General features: G+C 47.1%; 1 protein-coding gene across 2 annotated transcripts in view; it reads left to right on the top strand.

Annotated features, from left to right (window-relative positions):
• CNTN6 (contactin 6) overlaps window positions 1-19987 on the top strand; it is a 173892-nt gene that overhangs the window by 22037 nt on the left and 131868 nt on the right. For both annotated transcript variants that reach the window (XM_080673339.1, XM_080673341.1), the window contains exon 2: window positions 16244-16375. In XM_080673339.1, coding sequence (XP_080529465.1) covers window positions 16321-16375 — 55 coding nt within the window. In that variant the 5' untranslated portion in view covers window positions 16244-16320. The remainder of the gene's footprint in view (window positions 1-16243; window positions 16376-19987) is intronic.

Below are 19987 nucleotides of genomic sequence, written 5' to 3' on the forward strand. Positions count from 1 at the left end.
TGTATACAAATGTGTGTTGATTATGGATGCTGGCTGGGATGGGCCCAGACTCATTCCCCACTTCTGGCTCATCAGGTAGTGGGAGGGTTTTCCTGAGGGACCACCTTCCCTCACCCGTTGACCTAAAGTACAGCAGGGACTCCTCCCCTCATTACCATCAGGTCACTGCTCCGTTTATGTCCTCCTTCATGCGAATCACCGTCTTTATTCCTCGAGACTCTGACTGCTGTCCTGTGTCTCCGGCACCAGCACCTCTGGACACCAGCTCCCGGGGGCAGGGACCGGTGTGCCTCCATCAAGGTCCTGAGCCTGACACAAACAGCTCTGAGGAGGCCACCAGCCAGTCCTGGTTCAGTGCGATGCCTTGTGTTGGTTGCAGACACCACGTTTTACCTGCGTCACACCGGAGGAGAGGAGAAAGGCTTTTACTACGATTGCATCATGTTGACATTTAGATGTTCCTCCCCTGTTTCTTCCACCTGCCTCCTCCTCCCAACACCACGTGGGAAGGACAGAGGGACAGTCATCTGGAGGCAGCACCTGTCCCATGGGTCCTGAACCCTCCCATCCCCTCACCATCTGACCGGTCACCCCCGCATCACTGGTGCCTCAACCACCCTAAACTATGTGCGTACAGTTATATACATGGTGCATTTATAATCAGATACATGGTGTATATGTAACTATACACCTGGCATATAGATATAACTTAGGATTTCTATACAGTATATATATATATAATATAATTTTATTATATGTTATATGTAACAGATATATAAATTCAGGATTATGTAATTAAACATATGGGATATATACACTAAATAGTTTCAGTTATACATATACAAACATGCAATTCTATATGTACCTGTAATATAAACTACATAAATGTACATACTTTTCATCTATTTATATAGCCTTAGAAAAGCATTTATTTGTTTATTTGCAAGTAAAATAGAAAAGTTTAAAAATGCTCATTTTCCTCTACTAAGGAATATGGAGACATGGTTGTTTAAGAGATACCCTAAGCACAGTCGGTGGTAAGTAGACAACAACCACAAGAAAGGGAAATTCATTTCTCTGACGGTTCCGACTTGGTATAAATGTTCCTGCTATATGCTAACAGTGCTGCTCTGGAAGGCTGCGAGGAGAAACATTTCCTAAGATTGGTACTTGTGCATTGTAAGCCCGATCCATTTTCAATTACATAAATTGTCTGAGTTCTCAGCTTTATAAGTCAGCTGTTTCATACTGGTATGTACTGTCGGCAGTATACATACACACATGGGCCTTTCTAAGTGACTCTATTTTATTCCCCTGCAATCGCGAGATTCAATCAGGGTCATGGCTAAGTAACCCTAGCAATCACCCGATTCAGCGACACAAGCAGAGGAGTTCTGTGGGGCCCATAAACCAGCTTCACGTCTTGTAAACAGAAATAATAGGTTGATTGAATTTTCCTAACTGTAATCTGGTACTTTGATATCGAGTGTTCTCAGTATTAAATATATCCTGTTGATTGAATTCCTGCCCACTGGGAAAAGGCAATCTAACATAGAACTAGAGGGTCTTCTCTATTCTTCCAGAATTCTTAGGACCTTCCATTAGGCTAAAGTGGTGGTTGAAGTGATATTCTCAGCATGTGACTCTTCAGTATCCGATACAGCCATTCAATGTTGTGTGGGTGTGTGGATACATGAAACAGATTGTTCCAGAAAAACACCTATGAGAGGTAGAGGGCAAAGGCCTGACTTTAAAATCGAGTGAACACACACTACAGGGCCCAGAGATGCAAAGTTTGGCAGCCAGGAATGGCTGCCTACAAGAAATGTCCCTACCAGATTGACACCATTGGCCTCCCATAGCTACTGCCAGCTCCTCCCTTGAGTGATCTGTTTATTGGTGGAATGACAGACCCACAGCCCTATCTGCATCCATACCTCATCCTTTTGAAATTGCTTCTCTCTTTCTTTCAGATCACAATACAATTTTTCAGACCCCAGCCTTCTACCTCACTAGAAATGTGTTTTGACATTTTGCAACATGATGCTTAATTTACTGCATGAATTCCCCCAGGATGGCACCTTAGGTGAATAGGATGGCAGGTGAGGCCACCCCGTGCTCCTCCCTTAACTGGGGGACAGCTCTGGGGTTCCCAGTCATCAGCTCAATGGTTGAGCATTGACCTGTGAACCAGGAGGTCACAGTTCAATTCCCAGGTAGGGCAATGTGTAATGTGTCCTTTGGAGAATTTGCAGGTCATCTTGTCCAACGGCCTCCCACACCACGATGTATCAGAGAAATGCATTCAAACAAGCCAAATGCATGCCTGAAGTCACACAGAAAATCAGAGATAGTACCCAGACCAACAGCTCAGGCGTGTAGATGAAGGCTAGTCTCAGAGAGGCGTCAGGGGACAAGATGACAGGGTTTAGAAGAGAGGATGTTCGTGTTGGTTTCAGGAGATGAAGTCGCTACCTCCACACCCAATTCCATTTTCTTCTGCATGTCAACAGCCTCCCAGGGGTACACACACGTGTTACCAGAGAGCACCGTGCGTGTGGTACCTGCTTGTTTCTGCCATTTTTGGTCAAATAAATGACAACATCAGAACTTCTCATTTTCCCTTGAGCAATCCAAATGTATTCAAGTGGTAAACAGAAAGATATGGGGCTTTTACTGTTTCAGGCTTTCTGAGTACCATTAAGTTCTATAAAACTAATCTGCATAGGTAGTTGTTTTCATTTCTGATCTCGTCCAACACTTATTTCAATATTGGAACAACCAGGGAGATACCGCCTTTTATTGGCATGGTTTTCCTTTTAGTGTTTATGTAAATGGTTACACGTGAAAAGGAGGAAAACCAATTCCGGGAGGGACATTAGAATAGTCATGTCACTAGTGCTACTCTTGGGAACCACTAGGGAAAAAAAGGATTTGTGTAAAAAGGGAAGTTATAGCACATTATCTATCTTGAGAGATGAGCTGTGTGCTCTTTAAAAAAAAAACAAAAACATTTTTATGGATTTCAGAAAGGAAGGGAGAGGGAAGGAGAGATAGAAACATCAATGATGAGAGAGAATCATTGATCGGCTGCCTCCTGCACGCCCCCCATTGGGGATCGAGCCCACCACCTGAGCATATGCCCTGACCTGGAATTGCACCATGACCTCCTGGTTCATAGGTCGACACTCAACCACTGAACCACACCGGCCAGGCAGTAGTCATTGATTTAAAGTCCCAGTTCATGCTTTTGAAATCTGTTTACACCAGGCAATATTCATTTGCATAAAATAAATGTTGTTTTCTTTCTTGACCTTGTTACCGTTCCTGACATTACATAATAAACCCTTTTGAATACATGGGCATGTCCATGTAGAGGTAGAGGCATGTTTCCCGAACATGGAGTTGAACAATGGACTGAAAGGCCAAGATTAACTTTCCGTGCGACTTATCTGGTCAAAGTCCTTCCCCTCTTATCTTCCCTTCACTTAACACAAAAGTCAATTACACAACAAGATGATTGGTTAGTAGCAATAATCTCGGTATTCCAGGAATACAAGTCTTTGCTGAGGTCCAGTCTTTAGGGACGGCACTGATGGTATTTCAAGGCTCATGCGTAACCCTCTGTCTAACAGACACGGGTTCAATGACTGAGACAGAGCTGTCCTCCAGCTCCACCCACTGCCCACCCCCACCCCCATCCAGGATTCCCCCTACAACCCCAATAACTGATACTAATGCCATGAAAACCTGTCCACCTCTGGGTGATGCTTGGCCTGGGAAATGCACCTTTTTCCATGTGGGACAACCTAGATTTGCCTGAGAGTTTAATGCTCCTGGAAGCGACACTCAGCCAACAATGGATGGAGAATGGATAAATGGAACCCCATCTTCAGCTGGGAAAACTGAACATTGTTTGGTACCCAGTTCTCCCCATGGAGACTGAGACCCGTAAGACCACGCTGACAACTGGCCTGAGAGCAAACCTTTACTGGCGTCCTTCTCCCTCTGAGTAAGCCCCTTCCCTCCCAGGGTTGCATGGAATCACCTCCCAAAGGAACTCCTTGCTTTCAAGTCCTTGACTCATCGTCTACTTTGGGGGCCACTCAGAACAAGGAAATAGCATTTGATACGTAGAGGAGTCCACCTGTGTGAAAAGATGCACATTAGACAGGTGAGCCTCTGCCCCTGGGCCCACAGGCACACCATTCGTCTCTCTCTGAGCTGGTTTACAGCAGCTGCTACACACGGACTCAGCTGAGAGTTGGGGGCAGTGAGTCCTTTCTCAATGAAGACGGGACTTATTACGGTATTTTGTCTGCGGAGAGTCTTTGAATGTAAACAATAGAGTTGAAATCATAGGATATAAAGAACAGTAGTTGAACATTGACCCATGAACCAGGAAGTCATGGTTGGATTCCTGGTCATGGCACATGCCCGGGTTATAGGCTCAATCCCCAGTAGGGGGTGTGCAGGAGGCAGCTGATCAATGGTTCTCTCTCATCGATGTTGCTGCCTCTCACTCCCTCTCTCCTTCTCCCTTCCTCTCTGAAATCTGTCTACTTATAACTGCAAAGGAACTGAGAACGCTTTCCTTTTCTCACCTGGGAGGTGGGCCCCTTAAGGGGAGAGGCAGACCCTGGGGGTGTTCCCCAAAGCGAATTTCTGCGGAGACCTGCTCTGCCATCACCCTGGTGATGGACGTTCCTGTCACTTCAGGAGGTGCTGTCTTGGGTCCTCCCTGTAAATGGCATGCCGGCAGGGGAGATGGGACAGCATGGCATCTGGCCTAGGAATTCAGCATTTGAGCTCAGAAGTACTCCCGCCCAGTCTGATGGTCACTTCTCCTGCCCAGTCCCGCCCTGGAATGCAGAGCAGGAGGGAGGGTGTTGCTGGTGCTGGCAGGCGTGGTGGGTGGGCTTCCAGGGGAGCCATTCACCCTCACAGTCTGCCTGAGGCTGCGAGGGCCGTGCTCCCCGAGTTCATGGGCGCGTGAGTGCTCAGTGAAGGGAGGGGAGTCCCCGAAGGCAGACAAGCAAATTCAACCTTTATTTTGACTTGAGTCAGGAATGAATACAGTGTTCACTGCTCACTAGACTCAAGTGAAGCTAACAGGCGAGAATGAATGGGGGCACCTTCTCTGCGCGGAGAGGTAACCGCAGGCCCTTCGCACCCTGCGGCCTCCCGGGACTGAAAGGTTGGAGGCGGCCATTCATCACACTCTGGTGGGGATGGGGAATTTCAGTGAATGCTGGATCGACGCAGCTCAGTCTTCCCAGAACCAATAAAAACGCCCTTTGCCTTCTCTCCCCTCTATTACAAGTAATTGCTATTCATCGCGCAATGGATGTCTTGGAAGTGTCACAGAGCGTCGGCGTGCCTGGAGGATGGAACGTTCGAAGGAAGAACGTAGCCATCCATCATTGGCATTCAGGAGAAAACCCCCATTCGATGTTTGAAAGGCAGGTCCCCAGGAGGCAATAGAGAAATCAGGAACAATATTGGGCCAAAAATACGGCTCGGGCCGGGTCGGCAGGGAGTTGGTGTCAGGCGGCGTGCGGGGAGGCGGTTTGGAAAGGGGAGATGTATGGGCGCTGCTGTGCCTGCACTTTATTTATACGTGCGCATGCCGCGGAGCCGGTTGTTCTGGGAATAGACGGGCAGATTAGGCCCGAAGCTTCTCAAATAGGCAGTTGTGCTTCTATTTCTTTTCCTCTGAAACCTCTCAGTCCCATCTTGCCACAGAACCAATATGTTTGCAAACTCCTCTCTTTTCAAAGTCTGTTTGCAACCAACACGCCCCCCAAAATGGGTTGTGTCAGGCACCACCTTCCACATGGGAGGCCCTGTGGCAGCCCTTGGTGACCTAGTGGCGGAATCCAATGCCATTGCCTTTCCCTGGGTGGGCACCGTTTCTGGGGCGTGCAGCTCCGCGGCCCCACAGGCAACACACCTGACCTGCAGGGGGCACAGCTGTGAGGAGGTGGGCAGGGCATCAACGGAGCCGGAGTCCCTTGGGGGCAGACGGGGCTGATCTGGCTGATTCTTGGGACTGTGGACACAAGGCATCAGAAGGCAGTCAGTCCAGGCTCTGCCTGCGTGCTGCCTCCGCTCCCTTGCTCAGAAGGTCTAGTGCCGTGGTCGGCAAACTGCGGCTCGCGAGCCACATGCGGCTCTTTGGCCCCTTGAGTGTGGCTCTTCCACAAAATACCAAGGCCTGGGCGAGTCTATTTTGAAGAGGTGGCGTTAGAAGAAATCTAAGTTTAAAAAATTTGGCTCTCCAAAGAAATTTCAATTGTTGTCCTGTGGATATTTGGCTCTGTTGACTCATGAGTTTGCCGACCACTGGGCTAGTGTGTGACTGTCCTAGGCAATGATACTGATTCCATCAAGACAGAGAGTCCTGCCTCTTACAATTATTCTCGTTTCTGGGTGGCCTTTTCACAGCCCCCCGAAATGATGAACGTGGTCTCTCATAAGTAGCAACCAATCACCCATTCACTGGGTGAACTAATGCAATCCCTGGGCCCACGTCATTTTTTTCTCTTCCCCCTTTTTATTTGTATTGTTTTGGAGATCCCAGCCCCTCATTAGCAGAGGAATCCCCTGGATTCTGCAGCCACAGGGTTGACGGGCCACGGCGTGGTCCTCCCAGGTGCCTCCTATTCGGGGAGGGCAGGGCTGCCTGGGGGAGCTCACCCCCGGACAGGCTGATGGGAGAGAAGGCGAAGATCCCATGCCGAAGGGGATGGGGTCGTAGGCACACAGTCCCCCTGACGCCTCGTATAACCCCGAACAGCAGGTGCTTCTTTCCTGCTGTGATTATCATGAAACTGGGGCGCAAGAGGCTATGGGACATCCTCTGAGGTCACGACGCTGTGAAGTAGGTTCTGAGAGAGAAGCCGGACTGTCTGGGTTCGAAGCCGCCCTCGGCGCTGGCTGAACCCCGCCACGTGTTGACAGGCTCCGGGCTGACATGCAGCTGAATGTGCTGCCCTGGAATGTCCACCTTTGGCCCAGGTCCGCTCTCCCGAGACACAAACAATAAGTCAAATCCTTCTTCCGCGAGAGCTTTTATCAGCTCCCTCCCGGGAGCCCTCCCCTCCGCGGCCAAACACACTCGTTTCTGCCCACTGACCCCGGCCGCCAGCCACTCCATCATCCTCGCCCTGTGCCCTGGACGGGGTTCCAGTTTCTGAAAATCCTCCCTTTAAACCAGGCTACTCAGGGGAGAACTGAACGCTGGCCTCACATCACCTGGGGGTTTCATGTGTTTTTTTGTGTGTGAGTGTGTTTTTTTTTCCTTTAACTTGAACTGATGTAAAATCACTTTCCCCGGATCCACTCCTCTTCTGAATAATTTAAGGAGATCACTTTTGTCAAGCTAAGTGCAACACAATCCACGGTCTTATTAAACACCATGTTATTAGATTTAGGTACTGTTTGGGCCTGGACCGATTGTTTTATTTGGCTTCTCTTTAATTTGACAAATGTAGCAAAGCAGGAGAAAAAGACCAATTCCTCAGTCTACTTTTTATTTAGCATATAAAGAAATAAAGGTTGTTTTTTTTTTCCCCTTTATGGCTCGAATATTCCCCAGATAAATCTGTTTATCCTTCCCCCAAAACAAAGCAAAACAAAATAATGTTTCCTATGCACACTTATTGTAATAGGATCATTCTGCAGCTCTTCCTATTTTAGTTGTGCCTGTTTTGTTGTTGTTGAAATGTATGAAGACACCAAAATAGTGAAGAGAAAACTGTCTGCCCCTTGTTGTCTAACATATTATGTTTGGCATCTCTGCATCTACTCATTCGTTTTTTAAAATACATTTTTATTGATTTCAGAGAGGGAGGAAGAGGGAGAGAGAGAGAGAAACATCAATGATGAGAGAATCATTGATCGGCTGCCTCCTGCATGCCCTCTGCTGGGGATGGAGCCCGCAACCCAGGCATGTGCCCTGACCAGGAATCTAACTGTGACCCCCTGGTTCATAAGGTTGATGCTCAACCACTGAGCCACACTGCCTGGACCAGTGTGTAAGATTTCTGATGACTACAGCTTGGTGGCTCTGCTAAAAAAAAAAAAAAAAATGTAGGAATGACTCTAACTTTTAAAATAACAAATATATTTGCATTTGCTTCGTGTTGTTAACAACTTAGCATGTAATCACGCCTCCTCCTCCAGGAAGCAGAGCTGCATCTGTGATTGCATTGAGCTGCTGCCTCCTGTCTGGCTGCTCATCCATCCTCTACCTGGACGGCCTGTTTGGAGAGCTGGCAAAACAGGTCCCCTTCGCCAGAGCATTATATCCTGGACACACAGAGGCAATGGCGCAATTCATCTCGCCCCTGCGCCTGACTCCATGGCGGTTGGCGTTTCCAGGTCTAGCGCAGGCTTTTTCAGATCATACATATTTCATTTTTAAATTTGTTATTGATTTTCTTTGATAGTAAATAACTCCGTGAATGCTGAGGTGGGGAGTCTGTTGTAAAAATTATGACGAGTCTCCTCCTCTATGTGGCCCCGGGTTGTTGTCTTATTTCATCTGATGGATATAGAACAGTGGGGCCACCTGGAGCAAATGGATTTGGGATTTTTAATTTATCTGATGTAGTTAATTAACTGGTCAATTAAAAACAAAAGGGCCATTAGTACTGAGCACATTCGTTCTGATGATGAACACGCCCTTGGAGAACGGGTCTGGATCCCGCGATGAAATTCTTCCACATCCGAGCAAAGGGGCTCCACGTAGGCAGTGGTTCTCGACCTTTCCAATGCCGTGACCCTTTAATACAGCCCCTCAGGTGGTGGTGACCCCCAACCATAACATTATTTTCGTTGCTACTTCATAACTGTCATGTTTGCTACTGTTATGAATTGTAATGTAAATATCTGTGTTTTCCGATGGTCTTAGGCGACCCTGCTAGCGGTTCTCAACCTGTGGGTCGCTGCTGTAGAGCCTAACAGCCGTGGGCAAACTACGGCCCACGGGCCGGATCTGGCTGTTCTATCTGGTTCTCTTGCTCTCCCCTCTGCTCCTTTACTTTGAATTTATATTAGTTCACACAAACACTCCATCCATGCTTTTGTTCCGGCCCTCCGGTCCAGTTTAAGAACCCATTGTGACCCTCGAGTCAAAAAGTTTGCCCACCCCTGGCCCTAAGACCATCGGAAAACACAAATATTTACATTACGATTCCTAACAGTAGCGAAATGACAGCTATGAAGTAGCAACAAAAATAATTTTATGGTTGGGGTCACCACAACCTGAGGGGCTATATTAAAGGGTCGCGGCATTAGGAAGGTTGAGAACCACTGACCTAGAGGAAGAAGGAAGGCCATCCGGAGTGACAGGCCTGCAACATGGTTTCCTCCTGTGCGGACGCAACACAAGCCAGACAGGGGGGCGAGGAATGGCCAGTCTCTTACGCACCATCCCTCCACCACCCTTCTCTTGCTCTGTCTTATCCAAGCCATTTCATGGCTGTTTCTTTTTCCTCCATCCAAAGTGAGACCATCATTTCAGAGAGCAGAGGGGGCGCGGCACAGGTGTGGTCTGGAGTGCGCTTGGGGATGTCCATAAGGAATTGATGTGTTAATGAGCACAGCTCTCCATCGCCACACTGCTGTCACCTACAGACAGGGAAGGGCTTCAGGCGGAGCGACACGGATATGGACACCTGGACACCTTCCCTCGCCTGCCTTGTCACCGAGCGTGCAGGGTATGGTCCCCCGAGTTTGCCATGGAGGTGTGACTGGCAAGCACCCGCTAGGACTCTTGGTGGTCCTTTCAAAGGTTGGATTTGGAGCTACCCAGGCCACCCACCTGCCCCACGGTCCCAGTGCCAAGAGGATTGGAAAACTCTCTTAGAAAAGAAAAGAATCAGAGACGCCCTCTCTCTTCTGGCTCCTCCCACCGTGCCCCTTGGCTGCTGGACAGACCACAGTGGATCGTGGCCACCCCTCCTAGAGTGCCCCGCTGCCTGAGGTCTATCTAGCCAATGTGGGACCTCCCTAATTCGCCCTGCCTTCCTGGCCACTGTACCCCCTGTGCACACCAAGTGGTTTTATGGCCAGGCTTGCCATGTCTAAATAAGTGCTTACTCTGACTTAAAGGAGTTGTTAGTGTTGTCTGGGTTGAGAAGAACTGGGCTTGGGTATGACCTGTCAGTCACAGGAATCGTCTCTGAATTCTCTCACAGGCCTTCTGGGGTCAGAGGCTGGCTGAGGCTGCAAAGCAAGGAGAGGTCATTTGAGGGCAGGACACTCCCAGGCTGGGGGAACTCCAGAATGGGGGACCGTTTTCTGCTGGACCCCTGGTATTTTTACTGAGGGCGCATACCTGGGTTAGAGGAGCGCCGTCCCAGCATCCTTCCCCCGAGGTCCTCGCAGCCAGGTGTGCGGGAGAGTTGAGGAAGTGTCAGAGCAGGGATCAGCACAGACCTCCCGGGAGCCCTCAATCTGTTAGGGGCAGAGAGGAAATAGCTTCAGTTTGGAGGCCGTGTGTGTTCACTTCGGCCTTTCCAGCACAAAGCGTCCATTGGCGGTATGTAAATAAAGAGTCAGATTGGGTTCCTGTGAATCTCTGTTTACAAAACCGGCGGAGGACCAGATCTGCTCACCTGTAGTGTGCGGATCCCTATCTTAGCCTTTAGCAACGTGGTATGAACAATGACCTTAGCTGTTGAACTTAACCACGATGTTGACACCCACCTCTAGGGGCCAGAATGATCTGCGGTAGGAATTTAGACAACCCCTTCAGTGGGTGAGGGCTCTGTGGTGAGCCAACAGTTTCGGTTCAGCAGAAAAACAGAGAAATATTCATGCTAAGTTGAATGAAATGGACCCAAGAACATCATAATGACTTAGGGCGGTTTCACCACAAAGTGAATTCTGTCACTCAGCTTATAAAGGTCTGACACATTTCAGAGACCATTTTGGAGCAATACATATCCTTTGTTGTTGTTGTTGTTAATCCTCACCCGTGGATGTTTTTCCATTGGTTTTCAGAGAGAGTGGAAGGGAGGGGGAGAGACAGAGAGAGAGAAACATAGACCTGGGAGAGACACATCCATTGGTTGCCTCCCACACAGGCCCCTACCAGGGCGGGGCATCGAGCCTGGAACCCAGGTAACTGCCCTTGACTGGAATCAAACCCAGGACCCTTCAGTCTGCAGGCGGACACTCTATCCACTGAGCCACACTGGCCAGGGTGACATATATTCTTTTGTTGACGTGTGTGAAATGGTCATGTTTGCATGGAGACATTCCATGAGAGAAAGAGGAAAATGCGTGGTCTAAAGGGGACAGGGTCTGTCCAGTGAAACAGAACAATGACCTTAGCTGTCAAACTTAACCACGATGTTGACACCCTCTTCTAAGGGCCAGAATGCTCTGCGAAGATCATGTGACCATAGACCTCACCTGATAGGGAGTGCTGGGGACGTGTGGTGGAAACTCTTTCAGAGTTTCCAGAAGTTCTTTTAAGTTTTCCGACTGGCCTCCTCTGTTTCAGGGTTCAAGGGAAAGAATTCCTGTGGTTGTTTTGCGAGTCAGTGACCAGCATACATTTTCCCTGCTGACTACCTCCACCCCATAACCAGCCTCTTCTTAGCTGGTTTGTTCTCATGGAACCAGCGTGTTCTCCTTGCCCGGTCAATTGAAACTTTTAAAAAATGGAACTTTTACAAATGGCGACGGATACATCGATATGAGCAGCTCAAGCTCTCTCTACAGAGCATCACCATGGGCACGTCTCCTGGGCTTTGCCCGCATGATGGACGCTGAGAAGCAATCAGATGGTAAAGGGCGATATTTGCTATCAGCCTATACACTGGGTTGCATCCAGCGATCTGAGACTATTAGAGCTAGGAGAAATTTAAAGGTCATCTCTAGGTCAAACCCTTCCATTCTCCTAGGAGGGGCTTTTTTTTTTTTTTTTTTTTCCAGAGACTGCTACTTCTATTCCTCATATTCCTCATTTTTTCTTCAATGCATTGCCATATTTACCTAATGTAACTATTTAGCAATGTGTGTGTGTGACTGGTTTTGCTGTTTTATTAAATGTCCTTGTCTCTCATAAAACAGCAAGAATGGATATAAATACATACATAGATATAAACATAAATATTTATTGAAAAAATTATAAATGAATGACTATATGGAATGTGATTTCATTTAAATGTACAAAGTTAACATTTTTGGTGTCAAATGAAATGGAAAGGGGATGATGGAAGATATGAGAGAATTTGTGAACGGATGATAGCAACTTAATATAACATAGTGACCTAAATATTGTTTATTTGGCCTTTGATTTTTATTCCTTGTTTAAATCTGAAAGCATTAAACTTAGACATTATAAAAACTTAAAGTTGAGTAGGGTCATTGTTTTTCGGTGTAAGTTGGAGTAATTAGTACCAGAAAGAAATGAAAGGTTATTAAAAGTTAAAAATATATCAGGAAATGATTAAAATGTCATTACTTACTAGTTTTACAGTTAAAATCCACATATTTCCAAAAGTATTTGAAGTCACAGGAAAATATTTCCATTAAGGTTAAAAGTTACCAAAGGGTTCTATTGTTTGATATATAATAATTTTATCAAATGTGACCTAGCTGAGTTTATTCTGTACTTTTTTGAGATTATGAGTTTCATGAGTCTCCTACTAGATTTGTCTTTGGAAGTAAAGGCCAAGCAAACACTTTATCTGGAGTTCATTTGTCATTGGAAAGTATAAATGTCAAAGTGAATTAGAGGAAATTAGGATGTATTCCCATAGGAAAATATGTCCATATTTGAAATATCACACTTCCAGAAATTGGTGTCCTGCACTATATTAATTTGACTTCTAGTGACATTAGGAAAAATAATGTTTCCTAATGAGCATATTATATATCTGTAATATCCCCCTATCTAATAAAAGAGTAATATGCAAATTGACCATATCTCTGCTATACCCACAAGCCACGCCCACCAGCCAATCAGGAGTGAGTATGCAAATTACCCCAACCAAGATGGCTGCGACCACAGAGACAGAGGCGTGTGTTTCCCTGGCAATGGAGGAAACCAAGCTTTCCACCTTCCCTTGCTGGCCCAGGCCACTGCTTAAGGGTACAAAGTTTCAATTATAGAAGATAAGTAAATCCCAACAAAAATGGCAGCAGCCACAGAGCTGGAGAGAGCAGGAGGCTTGAGTTGCCCCCAGCAATGGAGGAAGCCAAGTGTCTGCAGCCCTGGCCTGCCTCGGCCTCTGCTGAAGGCTACAAAGTTTCAATTATAGAAGATAAATAAATCCCAATAGAAATGGCTGCGGCCATGGAGCAAGCAGGAGGCTTGGCTCCACTCAAGGCTACCAAGTTTCAATTATAAAAGATAAATAAATTCCAGATACCAGGGCCTCTGCTTGGGTCGCCAGGGGGCGTGGCCAGCCTGTAAACCACCACAGGCCCCTCACCCAGACTGCCCCAGGCCCCAAGGGAACCCCCACCCTGATCCAGGACACCCTTCAGGGCAAACCAGCTGGCTCCTACCCATGCACCAGGCCTCTATCCTATCTAATAAAAGAGTAATATGCAGATTGACCATCACTCCAACACACAAGATGGCTGCCCCCATGTGGTCAAAGATCCTGCCCACATAAGGACACAAGATGGCCAGCAGGGGAGGGCAGTTGGGAGGGACCAGGCCTGCAAGGGAGGGCAGTTGTGGGCAATCAGGCCAGCAGGGGAGGGCAGTTGGGAGGGACCAAGCCTGCAAGGGAGGGCAGTTGGAGGCGATCAAGCCTGCAGGGGAGGGCAGTTAGGGGTGACCAAGCCAGCAGAGGAGAGAAGTTGGGGGCGACCAGGCCTTCAGGGAAAGGCAGTTGGGAGGGACCCAGGCCTGCAGGGGAGGGCAGTTAGGGGTGACCAGGCTGGCAGGGGAGCAGTTAGGCATCAATCTGGCTGGCAGGGGAGTGGTTAGGGGGTGATCAGGCTGGCAGGCAGAAGTGGTTAGGGGCAATCAGGAAGGTATGCAGGCAAGCAGTTGGGAGTCAGCAGTCCTGGATTGTGAGAGGTAGTCAAACATCCTCCGAGGGGTCCCAGATTGGAGAGGGTGCAAGCTGGGCTGAGGGACATCCCCCAGTGCACAAATTTCATGCACCGGGCCTCTAGTAAAAGAATAATATGCAAATTGACCATCACTCCAACACACAAGATGGCTGACCCCATGTGGTCAAAGATCCTGCCCCCATGTGGACACAAGATAGCTGACACAAGATGGCCAGCAGGGAGGGCAGTTGGGAGGGACCAGGCCTGCAAGGGAGGGCAGTTGGGGGGGGACCCAGGCCTGCAGGGGAGGGCAGTTAGGGGTGACCAGGCTGCAGGGGAGGGCAGTTAGGGGCAAACAGGCTGGCGGGGGAGTAGTTAGGCATCCATCAGGCTGGCAGGGGAGTGGTTAGGGGGTGATCAGGCTGGCAGGCAGAAGTGGTCAGGGGCAATCAGGACAGCAGGCAGGCGAGCAGTTGGGAGCCAGCAGTCCTGGATTGTGAGAGGGATGTCTGACTGCCTGTTTAGGCCCGATCCTACCTGGATCGGGCCTAAACGGGCAGTCGGACATTCCTCGAGGGGTCCCAGATTGGAGAGGGTGCAGGCTGGGCTGAGGGACACACACTCCTGTGCACGAATTTTGTGCACCGGCCTCTAGTCTATATATATAAAAGGCTAAGCAACCATCGGACCATCCAACCGGTAGCTATGATGCACAATGACCATCAGGGGCAGACACTCAATGCATGAGCTGCCGAACTGTGGTGACTTGGCAGCAGTGGTTCTTGGGTGACACACCCCGGAACCAGAGAGGAGAGAGCCTGATTCAAGGGTGCATCACCTGAGAACTGCCCTCTCACAATCTGGGACCCCTCGGGGGATATCAGAGAGCCGGTTTCGGCCTGATCCCCACAGGCCAGGCTGAGGGACCCCACCTGCTGTTGGGACCCTGCTCACTCTGCAGACACCCTTCGAGCTGCACCACTGCCCCAGGAGCGGCCAGCCAGAGAGGGACTGTGGGAGGTTGGCTCCAGGGCATGTCCAGCCTGTCTTGCCCAGTCCCATTCTAGTTAATATCCTTTCCATGTGCATGAATCCATGCACCAGGGCACTAGTATTACACAATGCTCTAATACAGTGGTCGGCAAACTCATTAGTCAACAGAGCAGCAAACCGCGGCTCGTGAGCCAGCCGCGGTTTGCTGACCACTGCTCTAATATAATGAGTTATGTTTTAGGAAAAGTGATTTCTTTATTTTTCATAAATTAAAGGGGTATTTTAATCTTATTTATTTTTGTTTATTCAATTTATTGGGGTGACATTGGTTAATAGATTTAATGTTTTCTAATGAACATATTCTCAACAATATTGATAAAAACACTATTGATGTTGTTTTCATTTATGTTGATAGAAATATTAAAAAAAAACAAGAAATGTATAAAATCACTGTATATATACACTGAGTGGCCAGATTATTATGATCTCTGAACGCATAATAATCTGGCCACTCTCTCTCTATATATATATAGCCCGGTGCATGAATTCGTGCATGGGTGGGGTCCTATATATAATAAAAGCTAATATGCAAATTGTCCCCTCGACCAGGAGTTCGACCAGCAGGCAGGCCGGCCAACCGCCCATGTCCCCTCCCCCTGGCCAGGCTGGCCGGACCCCCACCCATGCACAAATTCATGCACTGGGCCTCTAATATATATACACATACACACTGAGTGGCCAGATTATTATGCGTTCAGAGATCATAATAATCTGGCCACTCAGTGTATATACATATATATATGTGAGCAATATTTTATCTCATGTCTAATGGTGTAAAATCAAAAATAAAAACCAACAACAAAATTGCAGTAGTTATTTGATTATGTTTTTAATTTTCTTTAACATTTTCAAAACACTGGACTTAAAATTATACTAACAAAAGTTTTAATCCACATGGAATACATTCAATATAAATATAACTTCATTCCAATTCATTAACTGCTATAGCAAATTTGATGGCAAATGAAATGTATATCTGAGGTGTGAACCAAAATTATGAAACTTTGCCAAATATACACTTATGTAAAACATAGAACTTTAATTGCTTTATTTTGGGTAATGACATTTTAACGTTACATAAAAATGCAACAATTAATGTATATTTTAAAATACGTGTGTTGGTATATTTGTCATTTCATGGCAGTTCTGTTTCTTTCAGACTCTGGGGATTCTGACTGGAAAGCAGACCTTCTTTCCTGCTGAGTTTATGAGAAACTTCGACTTCAGAAAGTGGCAATGAGGTTGCTATGGAAACTGGTAATTCTGCTGCCACTCATCAATGCTTGCGCAGGTAGCATGTTCTATTGCTATAAAATTTGATTGATAATCTATTGGCGTTTCATTTTTTTTTTCTATAAGTGACACAGTTTGCAAATGTGTAACACATTATTTGAATGACTAAGTGATAAAACTGTGAAGTGAATCTCTATGGCTAATCCAGGGAGTTTAATCCTTTAATAATGTATGAAGTGCTATTTTTTAAACAGAACTAAGATTATTTTAATTATAAATGGTCAAATATTAAATTTTTATAGAAAAGAATATGATTAAATAATTTTGTCATCAATAAGCAATGAAGACTAGCTCCTTTTCATTTCCTTTATACTGAATTCTTTCCGAAGTTAAAATTTACATATATATTTAGAATTGGGTGTGGTGAAAAAAGCTATGTTTATATAGAAGAAACAGTGACATAGAATGTTATATCAGAACTAAATTAACTTTTGAAGTTTTTCTTTCCATTTCAATGATACATTGATTTGTCCAAGCTAAATATAACAATGTCTGTGTATCAGTCAGCTTTTGCTTTGTAACAAATCACCCCAAATCTGCATGGATGAAAAGAACAAATAACCATGTATTTAGTTTACAAGTCCGAAAAGTGACGATTTAAAATGGGCTCAACTGGGCTGTGCTTTGGTTCTGCTGGGGTGCATTGCGTCTGCGGTCAGCGACTGGGTCATCCGGGGCCTGGCTGGTCCAGGACATTCTCAGCTGAGACACCTGTGCTGCCACCGCCCTGGTCCCAGCGTCCCCCATCCTCTGTGAGTCTGCGCTCCTTCACACGGTGCGTGCTCCGGGTTCCGACAGAAAGCAGACGTGTGCAAGGTCTCCTGATGTGGAGCCTTGTGACTGAGGCAGTGTCATTGCTGCTGCCTTCTCCTAGTCACGAGGACCTAGTAAAAGTCACAGGGCCAGTCCGGATTCACGGGTCGGGACGTAGGTCCCATCCCTTGACAGAAACTGCAAAGTGACACTGAAGAGGGGGCCTGGGAACAGTAAAGGGAGTGACAGCGTCTGCCTTGGTCACTAACCAGCCACAGTCTGTGAAGATCATAGCCTTCTGTTCTCAGTCGTCTTACCTGTGTGAGCTGTCACGAAGCGTGGGCATGGGCTGGGTCCTCTGAATGTCAGAACAGCCCTCCTCCTATCGGGCCAGCTGGGCCCTGGGCACTTCCACCAGCTGGGCCCTGGGCCCTGTTGATTTCCATCCTATATAATAAAACCCTAATATGCAAATCGACTGAAGGGCAGAACAACCAGTGGGACAACTGGTCGCTGTGATGTACACGGACCACCACAGGGCAGACACTCAATGCAGGAGCTGCCCCTTGGTGGTCAGTGCGCTCCCGCAGGGGGAACGCCGCTCAGCCAGAAGCCAGGATCACGGCTGGCGAGCGCAGCAGTGGTGGACTTCTGCCCCCACGGCTGTGCTAAGGAGCAGCGAGCTGAGTGGTAAGGAGCAGTGCACAGGCGGGCAGTAAGGAGTGAGGGGTCCTGGATTGCAAGAGGACCGTCACTAAGCTGGCAGTCGGACATCCCCCAAGCGCTCCTGGACTGCGAGAGGGTGCAGGCCGGGCTGAGGGACACCGACCCCCCACCCCCCGCCACCAGTGCACGAATTTTGTGCACTGGGCCTCTAGTGTATTCATAACATTTTGGGAGAAACCCAGGAGCAAACAATCACTTACAGACCAGGAACACAGTAATTGTAAGAGCAAATCTACTGAATAGCATTTCCAAGAAGTGGAAAGATATACTGATCTTAAAAGCTATGGAAATGCTAAAATATGCAGAAATCAATCACTGGAATCAGAAAACCTTACAGATAAAGATATTTTCTACCACTGAGAACCCAGCGGCCAGAAAGGCTACCGTCATATTTATCCAAAGTTATTCTGTCACTTCCAACGCTGCAACAAAGAATCAAAGTCAAAGAATAACGGCCCTTTTTTGTTAATTGATTTAAAAAGAGAGAGTCGCCCATTTTCCATGTGTGAATAAGAATTCTATTCCTACACTCCAGTTCCAGAGTCTGTAAAAATTTAGCATGTTGCCCTTTAAATATGCATATTGAATCAGCATCGTATCTCTAAAAGACCTTTTGTGTTTAATTAAAATATACTACTGTTCTCGGAACACCTATCAGATCTGAGACATTCTCCAGTTCTTTGTTAATTTTTATTTATTCAAATCGAATGTGATTCAACATGTCCTTTTGCTTTATTCTAAAGCGGAAAAATAATTGTATATCCTTGGTGTATAATTTCCTTGTGAGCGTACAAGTCGGACCCTTTTTTTTAAAAGCCGCAGCTATTTGAATAAGATCTTCTTAGCTGCACGCTGCTCAGAGGTGAGGAAACCGGCGACTTACACAGAGCGAATCCCTTTACATCTGTTTGTTGATTTAGAGAGTTCCAGGCTGGCTCCCTACTTGCAGTTACTACGTTAGTTTATAAAATTACATTAATTATATTGTCCAATGATCAAGTCCTATTTCTATGCAAAGGTATATCTTTGATTTCCCCAAACGTGCTTTTTATTCATCCTGAAAGGCCAAGTCTTTTCGCTATTGTGCTTTTTTCTTCCTATTTTCCCTACCCTGATCTTCAAAACGTTGACATTTTCAATCTGCCCACACTCTAAATTGCCACTTCAAATTGTACCCCCAACCGCGCCTCCTGTTTTATTTTTTAAGTGAATGTACAACTTCTCTAGCACTTTTACTGTAGACACTGGCCTTTGAACCTTGACTCGGAATCCTAATCATCCGGGCATATGATTCTGGGACATTTTTCAAATGATCAGTGTTTAAAAGTCTTACTATTTTATTTTGGTATTTTTAGACTATTAGAAGAAAACCAAGGCCCATTTCATTAAGAAGCATTATTGTTAATAATTATACTTTTTAATTAGTTCATGGATATGTGTGATAGGCTGTCATCGCCCCCCAAAAGAGCCAGCTCCTAAACTCTGGGACCCGTGAATTTTACCTTAAACCGCCACACGGAGTAGACAGCGGTGATGAAGCTGGAGACCGTGGGCTGGGTAGGTTGCCCGGGATTCTGGCTGGGAGCTCCACAGAGGGAGGCGGGGAGAGGCCGGCAGAGGCCGTGTGAATCCAGGCTGAGAGGGACATGGAGAGGTCAGGCTGCTGACCCTCATGTGGAGGAAGGGACCCTGAGCTGGGAGTGGGGGCCGAAGAAGCTAGATGGTGGACCAGGCAGGGGAGCAGGCAGGGGAGGGGGGCGGCCCTGGGGAGAGCATGGTTCCCACCTGGGAAACCCCTTTTGGACCTCGGACCCATGAAACTGTGAGAAAATACACGCGTGTTGTTTTAAGCCACCGCGCCGTGGTCATTTTTACAGAAGCCACAGGAACTAACACACCGTGTTTCTTCCTCACCGGAGTATACACCAGGAGGGGGCGTGTTCCTCCTGGCACAGGGCCCGAGTTATAGACACTTGTTGAATGAGTGAGTGAACGAATGAACGAGTCTCAGTGTTGTTGGTCTTGTTTGGATTCTCGTCAATGAGAACAAAATCAGTCACCTAAGTTCTTCCGAGGAGGAATGGGTCCCGACTGTCCTACGCCACTGCCCCGGGTTATGAGGTGATGGTTT

Source organism: Plecotus auritus (genome assembly GCF_963455305.1).
Source record: "Plecotus auritus genome assembly, chromosome: 6".
Lineage (NCBI taxonomy): Eukaryota > Metazoa > Chordata > Mammalia > Chiroptera > Vespertilionidae > Plecotus > Plecotus auritus.